Below are 13215 nucleotides of genomic sequence, written 5' to 3' on the forward strand. Positions count from 1 at the left end.
AAGCACAAATATTTAAAATGTAAGATTATGGTATTATAAAATTGGGTTTCTGTGTTTCATCTTTCTAGTAGATTTGTAACGAGATGTTATCACAAAAATGAATGAAAAGGTATTTGCTTTGAAAATAGCTTCCAAACTGTGCTAAACAAAATCAGATACACTTCTTTAACATAGAGCATCTTTATTCTTTAATATCAGGCATTGTATGCTTTGTGAGTGAAAACAGAACTGGGGATGAGGTAGGGTTGTAGATTATGTAGCGGCATATGAGAGATTCAACATTTGTCAAAGTAATATATTGAGAGAATTCCTTGGAGCTGAACACCTATTAATAAATACTTAATATATCTAGTGTTTCATGAAACACAGTGTGGGAATCCTACCAGAAGGATTAAGTTGATGAGAATGTAAGAATGCATTCATAAGAAGCTGTCAAGGAGTCAGCACACAGTGGACTTTATGTTTGGGAAAAGTGACACAATTATTTTACATTATTAATATACCTTTAGTTTAGAAGTAATCTCCTATCTACTTATTTGTGGCCAAGTTTTGTATCTCTTTTAATAATAAAGTTTTTGTGTGGACAAATTTAAGAGGAGTGGCACATTTTTAAAAAACCATATTGGCTAGAACTTTAAAAGCAGAGGTGTGGTAGCACACTTCTACATTTGAATCACAGCTCCAACGCTTGCCAATTTTGTAACTTTAGGCAAGTTCCTAATCTTCTGTGTCTGAATTTTGTCATCTGTAGGGTTGTTGTGAACGTTTATATAATATATAAAGCTTTTTGAATGCTGTTTGTCCTATAGTGCCTATTAAGTGTTAGCTCTGTTGATGGTGGTAGTAGTGATAATGATAATATTGTTGTGGCCTTGGGCAAGTTAACCTCAATTTCCTTAGCTGTAAAATGGAGCTAGTAAGAACATGTAAAATGCTTTTGAATATTACCTGGCAAATAGTAATAGTGTATTAAATGTTAGCTATCATCATCATCATTAATTTTGAATCTTTATAACAAGGGAATGTAGTTTGTTTTTCTAAGTCCTTTTATCACCTGGTTTGTGCCTTCTGGCTGAATAAATCTTACTGCAGCTGTGTCCATCAAATATGGACCCGCGGCTGTATTTTTAATAATTTTCTTTATTCGTAATCGCCTCTCAGAGTAGGGGAGAAGCACTTTATTATTTAGTAAAATAAATAGTAAAATAATACAAATGTTCATTTTTGAAGTATAGTTATTAGGAAACAACATGTTTTGTTGCTTACCTCTGGAATAAGTTAATGACTTTCTTAAAATAATTAGAATTTTTATTCTAGGAGCAAATATCAATGCACAGACAGAAGAAACTCAAGAAACTGCCTTGACTCTGGCTTGCTGTGGAGGTTTTCTGGAAGTGGCAGACTTTCTAATAAAGGCCGGAGCGGATATTGAACTAGGGTGTTCTACCCCTTTAATGGAAGCTGCTCAAGAAGGTCATTTGGAGTTAGTTAAATACTTACTAGCTGCAGGTAGGCATTTTTGCATTTGGGAGGAGTTTTTACATGATTTATTCAAGTAAAAATGTTACAATGCAAGTAATTTTTTTCTTATGCACTGAATGTGTATTTACAAATGTGGTAAAAATGTGGTAAACTGTTGTGTGTATGCTGCATAAATAATTTACATTATTACATTTGAAGTATTTATAGCTTTAATTTCAAGCAGTGATCTATTTCTGTTTTTATTTTCTTGCTTTTAAAGACGCTGATAATCTCTATTTCTAGAAATGGATAGGGCTATTTTATCTAATTTGAGGAGGTATGGCTTATGTAGAAGAAATTTCTGTTTCCATTATTTATGTCTTATGATTCTTTTATTAAGTCTCTGTGTTGTTTAATACTACCACAGGAGCTAATGTTCATGCAACAACAGCAACAGGGGATACAGCACTAACATACGCCTGTGAAAATGGTCATACTGATGTAGCAGATGTCCTACTTCAGGCAGGAGCAGATCTGGTAAACTGTGTCACTTTTTAAATCCTAATCCTTAAAACTAAGACAAGAAATTAATTTAAAGTTCTATGGAGACTACAGAAAAAAGTATTTCTTCTAATTTTGTGTTGGCCTTTTTGCCATTTTTTTCCTCTCATTTGATCATATTTTCTTTCCACACTGTTTGGTGTCCGTTATTATTCTTCTTTTTAGCAAGGTTAGCCTATCTATTACCCTTGTTCTCCATAATAAAAGGGGGAAATTTTATATTAATATGTTAGTACAAAATAATTTTTTCTTAGGTGTACTTGGCTGTTTTTAGAAAATAAGTATTTAATAAATAGTCTTTTCCCTCAAATAACTTAAAATTTAGTAAAAAGGATGAAATACTGAAGTCATTATATGTTAGATTTTGAAGAGATGTCATAGGAAAACAGTAAAGAAATTTAGGAGAGGTCAAGAAGTCATCTGAGATACTGTATTTTGGGTTGGGTAAGGTTTTAAAAGGTAGATATGGCAATGTTGTGACAAAAGAGATACTCCAGTTGGAAGAAATAGTGTGAGTACAGCCTGAGAGGTAGGGAAGCAAAAGCAAACGTGTGTGGGGAAAACACTTGTCCAGTTTAGCGTGTGAGGGAATAGAAGTGAGACATGAGAAGGTAGTTAAAACTTAAGTAACCATATGTTCATGGGGCTGAGATTAACAAGCAAATGTGTATTCCTGTAGAAGTTCATAGTTTATGACAAAAATTCACACATGCGAGCAGAAACAGACTCCTCCATTGACTAGTTTTGTAAACTTTATTTCACTTGTCTTTCCTCATTTATGGAAGGAAAGGATGAAATTGGAAATTGGATTACTATTGTGGTGTCTTTCAATTCTGCATGTGTTAGTACAGCTCTTGAAGTGGTTATGACACATGTTATATTCTTATTAGTTGTGTGCATATTTCTTCCATATTAGATTTTGAACTTACTCAGCTTAAGAACTATATTTCCACTACATCAAAAGCTAATGATGTACTCTATGGTGACTAACATATCATAATTAAAAAAAAAAAAAAGAACCTGTATTTCCAGTGTTTACCACAGTAGCTATGAAACATATAACAACGTAACCTTGCTTATTAGTTTATTGCAATTCAAACAACTTAATGTGTGGCTTAAGAGAAAAATCAAGTTATTCATCAGATGTGAATGTTAAAATATATATATTTAATGCTTTATAAACTGTATTTTTTTCTTCAAACCTATATTCTAAGATCTGAAAATTTCTCCGATAGTGTTCCCAATTACTCAGCAATCACAAGAATGCAATAGATTCTCCATCCTTTTGAGACCCAGAAGTCTCTAGTAATACCTTATAATTGGTGGTTTTCCAGATACAAGATCACTAGCTTTGATGTTTTCATATAAGGTAACATGGAGTTAATGGGAAGTCTATAAAGAAAGGGAATGATGTACTGCAGAAATTCATAGGGGTAGGATACAAACTAACAAAAGGAAAATCACTTGGAGTGGATAAGGATAATGCTAATAATGCTGATTAGAGAGGGCTGTACTAGAGTGCCATTCACTGTTGAAGCTACACAGTCCTTTTGGTAGAGAGAGAAGGAAAAATTACCCAGATGGATTTAGATGAGGGCGTCACAATCACATGAATATAACTTCAGTTCTTAAATTATATCTGTAGAACATGTTTCTAATTTGAGATTTTTAAAATTTAAAGATGTATTCCTTAATTTGTTTCAAAGCATGATATTTAATATATTTAGATTCAGAAATTAGTCCAATTCTTTTCCTTTTGATTTTCATGAAAAAGAGCAACTGTTCACTAGGAATTAAATATCAATTAAGTCTGTGTTTTTTTAATAGGAACATGAATCTGAAGGTGGAAGGACTCCTTTAATGAAAGCTGCAAGAGCTGGTCATGTTTGTACCGTTCAGTTCTTAATTAGTAAAGGTAGGTTTGTGTAAAGCAATAGTTTTTTCCCCAAACATGTGTACTTCCTGCCCTGGGGTATTTAGTGATTGAGAGGTAAAGGATGTTTTTGGGGATATCACTGGTGGAGGGATGCTACTGAGATTTTATGAGTGTGGGTTGTTGATAAACATCCTGCAATGCGTAGAACATTTCTAAACTAGGAGGAATCATCATACTGAATACCACCCTTGTCGAGAAACTCTTTTATAAAGAAAAATTTCTTTATGTAAAACCTTGAGGGTTTAGATAACCTGAAATCTGTTCTGTTTATATAATAATATATCTTGAAATCCGGATTTTTATGTTTATACCACTGAAATACTTAAGGGCAAGTTGCTCTTCTACTTTATATTTCCTTAGGCCTAAATTTCCTTTTTGTAAAATATAGAGAAATATGGTCATAACACAAAAAAATATTCAACATTGAAATGTGACGAAAATGCCAAAATGCATGGAGGATTTTCATCTATGGTCAGTAATGCTACTTTGAATATCAAAAACCATTTTAAATAACGAAAGTAGCATCTTATTATTTCATTTATTTTTAAGTGTTCACTACCTAAGCTCAATGTGAAACAGTTTTTATGTAGATTTCATCATACTCTTAGTACAGAAGATGAAAGATTTTACTTTTGATTCAACATTCATAAAAGAAAGGCTGTGCAAGCCATGTATAATTAAAAAGGCAATATATACTATTTCCTCCTTAGCATAAATACTAAAGAAATCTCGTTTGTAATTGTTCATAGGAAAAGAAAATAAATCAGAAATAACTTACTGGTGAAATTATTTTAGGCAATTTGAACACTTACTTGTGATGTATGTTTATGCCATAGTATTCTCAAGAATGGAATTATTTACATAATCACTATCCTCTCTCTTCTCCAATCAATTTCGATGAATCTGATTCCATTTTCTTCCTGCTATTTTATTTCCATTTCCCACATTGCCTAACACAATGGTTTAAATCAGAGATGAATTCATATTGAGGGCACAGTATACCCATTTTCATTCTTAGGTATTTCCCCGTGAAAGAAATGATAGTACTACTATTTTCTGTTCCTTGTTAATTTTCTAAGTAGTTAGCCCAGTGTGATTTATTTTTATTGGTTTTTAATCTTTTTTTTTTTTTTATGGAAAAACTTAACGTGTAGATAAAATTTTGTGCTTTACTTTTTAGAACAGTGATTACATTAGGAGTAATACATACATTTAGCCTTATCTTCTGTCAGTGCACTGAAATATTTATGGGTGAAATGATGTCATATTTGTCTGGAATTTTTTTTGGAGTAATTCAAGATGGGAGAGGAGAATTGATAAGGGTTTATGTGAAATGAGATTGTGTGTTTATAATCACTGAGGCTGGTAAGAGGCATGTGGATTTTCATTATGCTATTCTCTCTACTCTTTATGATTTTGAAATTTACCATAACTTAAGAAATTACAGTCTACTAACATGATTTTCCATGTCTTGTCTGTTTTAGGAGCTAATGTGAATAGAACCACAGCTAATAATGACCACACTGTACTGTCCCTGGCTTGTGCAGGGGGTCATCTGGCAGTGGTAGAACTACTTTTGGCTCATGGGGCAGATCCTACTCATCGTTTAAAAGTAGGTAACTCAAATGTTTTGGGTAGCATTGTGAATTAATTCTTCCTCTTGAACATTACAAGATATCATCTACCAGTTCCATTTATAATGGCATTTTAAACATATTCATTTTTTTCTGTTTTATTAGAGGAAAGTGCTCTTTCCTAACCAAAGATTTGAATATGTCTGGGGCCTGTTGGCTTTATCTGCTTTAATGATTCTGTAAATTAACTTATTTTTTTACATATCTTTTCTCCTTCCATGTCCACTCTTAGGATGGCTCAACTATGTTGATAGAAGCAGCGAAAGGTGGTCATACAAGTGTTGTTTGCTATCTTTTGGACTATCCTAATAACTTGCTTTCCGCCCCTCCACCAGATGTCACTCAGTTAACCCCCCCTTCCCACGATTTAAATAGGGTAAGATTCAAAACTAAAGCATTTTATATCTTCTTTATCCCTCTTTGGCTCACAGTTTCAGTTTAAACTAGATTTGACTATTTTTTGTTATAATATGTAGTTCTTTTTATAGCTATGTAGTTAAAATGGTTAATGATATAATCTGGTATAACAGATTGTAGATTGATGTGATTTTGCTTTACTTTCTTACTATGGCCAGAATAACCATTGGAATTCAAAGTCCATTAAAAAAATGTTACAGAAAATAATTTGGTGCCAACATATTTTAAGTAAATATGTCAATGTCTGAGATTAATACCATGTTACAAATATTTTGAAGAAGTCTTTGTAGCTTATTCTCAATTTAAAGCCTATTATTTAATGGAGTGTGTAGGAAAAGCAGAAATATAATCAGTTTCCTTTGTCTTAGGCTCCTCGTGTACCAGTTCAAGCACTGCCCATGGTTGTCCCACCTCAGGAGCCTGACAAACCACCTGCCAACGTTGCCACTACTCTTCCCATCAGGAATAAAGGTCAGTTATACTTCTGAAGACTGTCTTTTACATGTTATCTGAGTAAAAATGATAAGATTACCAAAAAAATCCATTTATGATTATTTTTCCACAAAAAGTGAAGTTTTACTAAGTTGACATAAAGATTTTTTTTTTTTTTTTTTTTTTTTACTGATGAATAAGGCATGTTATTGGGAGAGAAGATAGTTAATAGCACTAATTTATGCCAGAATTATCAGTATTAGCAGGAGAAATTCAGATGCTCATCTTTGATGCAGTTCTGATTATCCACGATTTCCTCTAATAACTGGTCATTTCTATTCATGTTAAAATATTAGGCCTGGGTATAGTTGGATGACATTTTTGTAAATTACTTAAATTTCTGTAGTGATATAAGGCTTAACGATTTAGATTAAAATTAAAATATATTTTAGAATAACTGGTTTAATATAGATTTTACATCTGGGCTACCTTTTCTCAACCAATAATTGAAAGTTACTTCAGATATGCTTGTTTGTTTCTCTAGAATATTCTGAGGTCCATATTTGACTTGTGGATGTTATACCATGCATGTTCTTAAGTTATGTCCCAAAATATTACAGCTACCAGTTTGAAACAGTTTTTCTTTTTAAAAAGTTTCACCTGAAGAACCAATGCAGTCTTAATATTTGGTTTTTGGCTACCTATATTATTTTACCAACAAGAATACTTAGTATTTCCACCAGCTCTTTACAGTCACTACTACCAATTTAGAGCCTTGGCACCTTTTTCAGTTGGTGTAGCAAACAACTGATTGCTATACCCATAGCCAGATCTGTTTATTCACCTGGCTGTCAGAAGATACAGTGGATGGCGTAGTCCAGCATCTTTTCTTCCAGGGAAACTGAATCCCAATTCTCTACTGGCCAGGTAGCTGTGTGAATATGTGAATTTATATCTTGCCTTTATCAGTCTTGAAGATGGTAGGCCCCCAACAAAGACAAATTTTAGTTGGATTTAAATTTCCTGGTACATCTCAGTGGTTTGGGTACTCTTTGTGTGTATGTGTGTGTGTTTAAAAGGCATAGACTATCAAATGTGGAAAAACCTTGACTTAGAGGTCTAAGTTTTCCCTACATCTTAATAATCTAGCATTATTTTTCTGTTCTTATGATAAGTTTTTACATCTTTATGACCAGATGAAGTGTCTACACATAGCCTTATTAGATTTTACTTTAATTGCACCACTTCGATATCACAGACCAGCAGCCCTCTATTGTCTAAGTTTAGCCATGTGATATTTTTAAAATTAATTTCCCAAAGATTACTCTATGCACATAAAATACATACATTCTATATTTATGATAAAGAAGGTGGATTTGTTTTTAAACTCCTTAACAGTGCATTTTCACCTTCTATGGATATGATAACTTGGTGCATAACTGTTGGCACTAAACCTCCCAACAGTAACTCTGTAATGAGGATGCCATTCATGTGCACTTCTGAGGGGGTTTCTTTTTCACACAGCTGCTTCTAAACAAAAGTCCAGCAGCCATTTGCCAGCAAACAGCCAGGATGTACAGGGTTACATCACCAATCAGTCTCCAGAGAGCATTGTAGAAGAGGCTCAGGGAAAGTTAACAGAACTGGAACAGAGGATAAAAGAAGCCATAGAAAAGAATGCACAGCTGCAGTCCTTGGAACTGGCTCACGCTGACCAACTTACCAAGGAGAAGATCGAGGAGCTGAACAAAACAAGGGAGGAACAAATTCAGAAGAAACAAAAGATTTTGGAGGAACTACAGAAAGTAGAACGAGAGTTACAACTGAAAACTCAGCAGCAGCTAAAAAAGCAGTATCTAGAGGTTAAAGCTCAAAGAATTCAACTTCAGCAGCAACAGCAGCAGCAGTCTTGCCAACATCTGGGACTACTAACTCCTGTTGGGGTTGGAGAACAGCTTTCCGAGGGAGACTATGCACGGTTACAGCAAGTGGATCCCGTTTTGCTTAAAGATGAACCCCAGCAGACTGCTGCTCAGATGGGTTTTGCACCAATCCAGCCTCTGGCCATGCCTCAAGCTTTGCCTCTGGCGGCAGGTCCCTTGCCTCCAGGGTCCATCGCAAATCTTACAGAACTGCAAGGAGTGATAGTTGGACAGCCAGTACTGGGCCAAGCACAGTTGGCAGGGCTGGGGCAAGGAATTCTGACAGAAACACAACAAGGGTTAATGGTAGCCAGCCCTGCTCAGACCCTCAATGACACGCTGGATGACATCATGGCAGGTGGGTTTATATTGTTATGAGCAGGTATCAAATATGATATGCTTAAGGCGAGTAAGAGTGTGCCAGAATTTTTTGCCGTTACCCAACATGAGAACTATTTTTGGACTCTTGACCCATGTATATCCTTAGAAATATTAGTTCAATCTCAGAAGTTCTCAGACGGATGCAGGTCGAATTAAAGATTAGCTCATGCAATACAAGTGACTGAAACTTTTTGGCTTAGCTGGGTAGGCTGGGAATCTAGGTTTTTTTTTCAGTAGTGGGGTTGATGTTTGAGTTTTTGTTTTTGTTTTTATTTTTTTCTCTTTAAGTTCAGAATACTAAGATTGAATTTTGGCTTTTGTGCTTCTGTATTCACACCAATAAACTGGGAAATTGATAGAAGTTGAAGTGCAAAACTAGTAGGACACATCAGGAAGCTTATTTGTGAACAGAAATACTTTATATCCTAATGGATCAGACTTCAAACCTGATGGATATTTAAAAACAAAACAAAACAAACAAAATTTAAACACCTTTACAACAATAATAAAGTACCAAACCAAATAGGGTTTGATTATATTGTATGTCAGTGGTTTTATCCCCTGTGAATGTTAATGTGTAGTCTCTTTCTAATTGTACTATGAGAAGGTATGGTCCCCTGACAGTATCATAAATGATATATCTTTAAATGTGTAGCCAAAGAAATTTTATTCCATTATAATTAGTTTCATTGGCAAGAGGAAATATTTTAGAAGGTTGTTTTAATGATTCTAATTTTTGGTACTTACGTTTCATGAGTTCTGTAACAAAGTAGCAGAATGAGATTTTATAGGATTATAAACCATAAGAATGCTATACTAAGGATAATTTTCTTTGTTTAAGAAAAAGATAAAAAAGAAAATTTGAAAAGGAAGGAAAAGGGAAAAACAAAGGTAGTAAATTGTTGACATTTGGTAGTTTTTATCTGCCATCTCCCCCTTTTTTTATTCTTTGGTCTGTACTTAAAGATGATTGAGTTTTTCTAATTTTGAAACTGTTGTGGCAGCGTTACATATTATGATGAAATTATATATAATTTGTCTTTCATCTTTTAAAAGAATAAAAGAATAATTGTATAGTGTTGAGATATTTAGCTAACATTCAGAAACTAAGACACCAGCTAATGAGACAGATTTTATACTTAACAAATTGCTCTTAAATTTCCCAGTTCTTTTTTAGTATCACCCCAGCAGTATTATGTGGAATGAAGGTCTCTGCTAATCTTAGAGGGTGTAATAACTACCTACCTTGGAAAAAATGCTATTATTCATTAGTAAGAACTGTAAGGATTCTTATATTGATAAATATAAAACTTTTCTATATATTTGAGAATTACTGTTAATCACCATTAGCTGGTTAAAATATATTCCCAATTAATTCCCAATTAATTCCCAACATTAGTATATTATGAAAATTGGAGCACAGTAGCCAAAAGTCCCAAATTTGCTATTACTTACATGGCCATTAGTTTAGGTCATAATGGTATTCTTTCTCTTATGTCAGTTGGACTACCAAAAAATGTATAGACTTAAGTGTTATTTATCCAATTAAATGAAGACTGGACATTCCTACCAATGAATACTTAAAATTTTTTTGATATGTATTCGAATTTACATGATGTTCTTGGGCATACTTATCAATGTTGATTTGCCAGTTGTACAGTTTTTATGCTGATCAGAATTACCGGAGATTTGTAAAGTAGTTTTTCTGTTGATTGGTTTACCAGACAAAAACAATTAAATTCTGCCTATGTGTTCCAGGTGTTCTCATATACAAGAATTTCAAAAGCACACAACTTTTTAGGAACTATGACAAATACTTCTCATTATAAAAATACTTTTACCCCTTTATTATGCCCATTTAATGGAGAGAGGAGAGATGACCAGAAGGAAGAACAGGATTAAAAACATCCAGCCACTTACCTGCAGTCCATCCCTGTCATCATGCATGTGTACATGCATAAACACACATATAATCTCATGCACTTACTTCCACCACTTTTTGTGAAAGAATTTCTGTGTTAGTACTTGTTCTTTAGGTCCACTAATGATCATTTCCATTTCTTTCTTTGGGTTTCTTGATATTTTGTAACCTCTTTAGGCTCAGTCTTCCTTCCCACTGCAGCATAACCTGTTCTTTTTTCTTTAGCTCCCATTTATTAGACTGCTCTTGTAAGGTTCAGTCTCTTTCTATAGTACTTGGCTGGCCCAAATCTTCTGTCTCCCTGTTCTCTGTACCTACCATAGCAAAATCAGTTCTGTGTTTAATCAGTCTTAACACCTTGCCTTTGCTGTGCTCTCAAGCTCCTTCTTTCCTTACCTAATGTAAAACTTTTCTAGAGCATCTGGTTCTCCTTCTCTAAAATCTCACCCTAAAATGAAGTACCACATGTAAAGATCTGTATCAGAGTTCCTTCAGATCCCTGCGTATTTACAAGTTGTTACTTTTTCGCTATAGGGAATGGATGAGTAACAGGCAGTTACTTCATTTTAGTAAATCAATTTCATAAGTACTCCAAAGGAAATGAAATGAGGGAACTGGTTTTTCCTATCTCCTTTTAGATGAAATGATAAGAACAAACAATTTGACCAAAATAAGAAAACTCATTTTCGTATGTTCTTTAAAAGAACTTACTCCAATTAAAATGTAAATAACAATATAGTCATTTAACAATAAAGCTTAGACTTTTTGTTTAGTATCATGAAATTAAAATCAGTTCTTTAGACAGATTGGTGTTCATTCTATTTAAGCTAATTTTGGTATTTAGCGTTTTCATTTGTAAAAATCAATCCAATCAGAGGAGATTATGGAATCTATTTTAAGAGCCATAGATTTTATATGGTTTTGAAATTTATATCTAGAATATGTACATTTAAATTATCTTGATTTTTTTCTTAACATACAAAACTATATGGAATAATAATATCAAGGTCATTAGATGATCAATTTAATATATTAGCATATGCCCTTTCCTATTAATCTGGATCCCTAAGGATTCAAACAGTGTTTTGTTTTGTTTTGTTTCCTTCTTTGTTTTTCCTTTAGCTTTTAAGTGGACTTAAAATGTATAATTATAGAATGTGTGTTGCTATAATGTATATAGTGTATGTTTGTGCCTAAACTAAGGATTTCATGTAAAATAGATTTCTTACTTGACAATCATGTTTATAATTGTTAAATAAGGTCAATTTCAGTTTTATTCTTGGCAGGATCATAACCTCTTTTGCCTGGTTTCAGATCCAGTTGTGAATCATGATTGTTTTCTGTCTGATGTAGTGATAAGTATGTTGGTAACACACATCCACACTACTGTTGACCATTCAAAGATTAATGCCCAGACCTCAGTGCTATAGCATGTTTAATAGGGAGTTGGGGGAAGCATTGATGTTCACATACCAACTCCAGAAGTGAATCCATGAGGTAATAAAATACCCTCAGTTGCCACCACCTTCGGAGTTCTCTCACCTCAAGTACTGACCTAAGTAGCCCCTTCTTAATTTGCATATTTTTGTTAAAATAATATCAAGGCAAAATTATACTTAGAACTAACAGTAATCTATATTTGAAGGTTGATTGCGTGCATACATTTATTTCTACCTTAATCTTTTAATTTTGTCCTCATAAGTCAGTGTGATTGCTGGATTGATTGGTGGGCATATTTACCCCCTCAGAATAATTGTACATGTGAGAAACTATAGTTCTGTGTGAGGATCAAATTTTATATTTTATTATGCTGTCATAGTAAAGGGCTACCGTTCAGAATATTGTCATCCCCTTGTCTGCAGTTAGTGAAAGAGTAGGGAGTGTTTTAAATGATTCGAGAGTGAAGTTCACCCCAAACAGTGAAATTACTTTCATTAGAATATGAGGTGTAAAAGTGGCAGGTTAAAACTCATATATTTCTCCCTCTGAACTTGATTATTTTACCTTTTATTCCTTTTCTGATTAAGAAGATATAATGGACAACTATCCATTTGCATTTATATTCAGTTTTAATTCATAAGAATATTTTTGTTTTCAGGGTTCTTTTGAATTGAGGTTTTATGGTTATATACTGTAAGAGGGGCATTTTATTTTCAGATGGATTATTATTTAGAAAATGGGTTATTCTCAATATACTTTCTATTTTTAGACTGTTACCCAAAGTCAGAAATAAAATAATCAGAAAAATGAGTTGTTAGTGCTATGGCAGGCAGTCTATCTATAGACATTTTGTTTTAAGAAGTCTTTAAATATTTTCTAATAATTATTTCTTACTGTTACCTAACAATGTTTCATCCTTATTAAGTGCAGTCATTTTGTTCAACAGCAGTCAGTGGAAGAGCATCTGCAATGTCAAACACTCCTACTCACAGTATCGCTGCTTCCATTTCCCAACCTCAGACTCCAACTCCAAGTCCTATCATCTCTCCTTCAGCCATGCTTCCTATCTACCCTGCCATTGATATTGATGCACAGGTAAGCTCCAAATTC

At 33.6% G+C, this 13215-nt stretch overlaps 1 protein-coding gene across 3 annotated transcripts in view; it reads left to right on the forward strand.

Moving 5' to 3' along the window:
- Positions 1 to 13215, forward strand: part of ANKRD17 (ankyrin repeat domain 17) — a 154892-nt gene that overhangs the window by 89849 nt on the left and 51828 nt on the right. Inside the window, exons 9-16 of one of the 3 annotated variants that reach the window (XM_008693327.2) lie at positions 1318 to 1509; positions 1889 to 1998; positions 3850 to 3937; positions 5443 to 5570; positions 5825 to 5968; positions 6378 to 6480; positions 7966 to 8721; positions 13052 to 13200. In XM_008693327.2, the coding sequence (XP_008691549.2) occupies positions 1318 to 1509; positions 1889 to 1998; positions 3850 to 3937; positions 5443 to 5570; positions 5825 to 5968; positions 6378 to 6480; positions 7966 to 8721; positions 13052 to 13200 (1670 nt within the window). The remainder of the gene's footprint in view (positions 1 to 1317; positions 1510 to 1888; positions 1999 to 3849; positions 3938 to 5442; positions 5571 to 5824; positions 5969 to 6377; positions 6481 to 7965; positions 8722 to 13051; positions 13201 to 13215) is intronic. The other 2 variants (XM_040625426.1, XM_040625427.1) reach the window with 2 other exon arrangements.

Source organism: Ursus maritimus, unplaced genomic scaffold, assembly GCF_017311325.1.
Source record: "Ursus maritimus isolate PB19 unplaced genomic scaffold, ASM1731132v1 scaffold_8, whole genome shotgun sequence".
Lineage (NCBI taxonomy): Eukaryota > Metazoa > Chordata > Mammalia > Carnivora > Ursidae > Ursus > Ursus maritimus.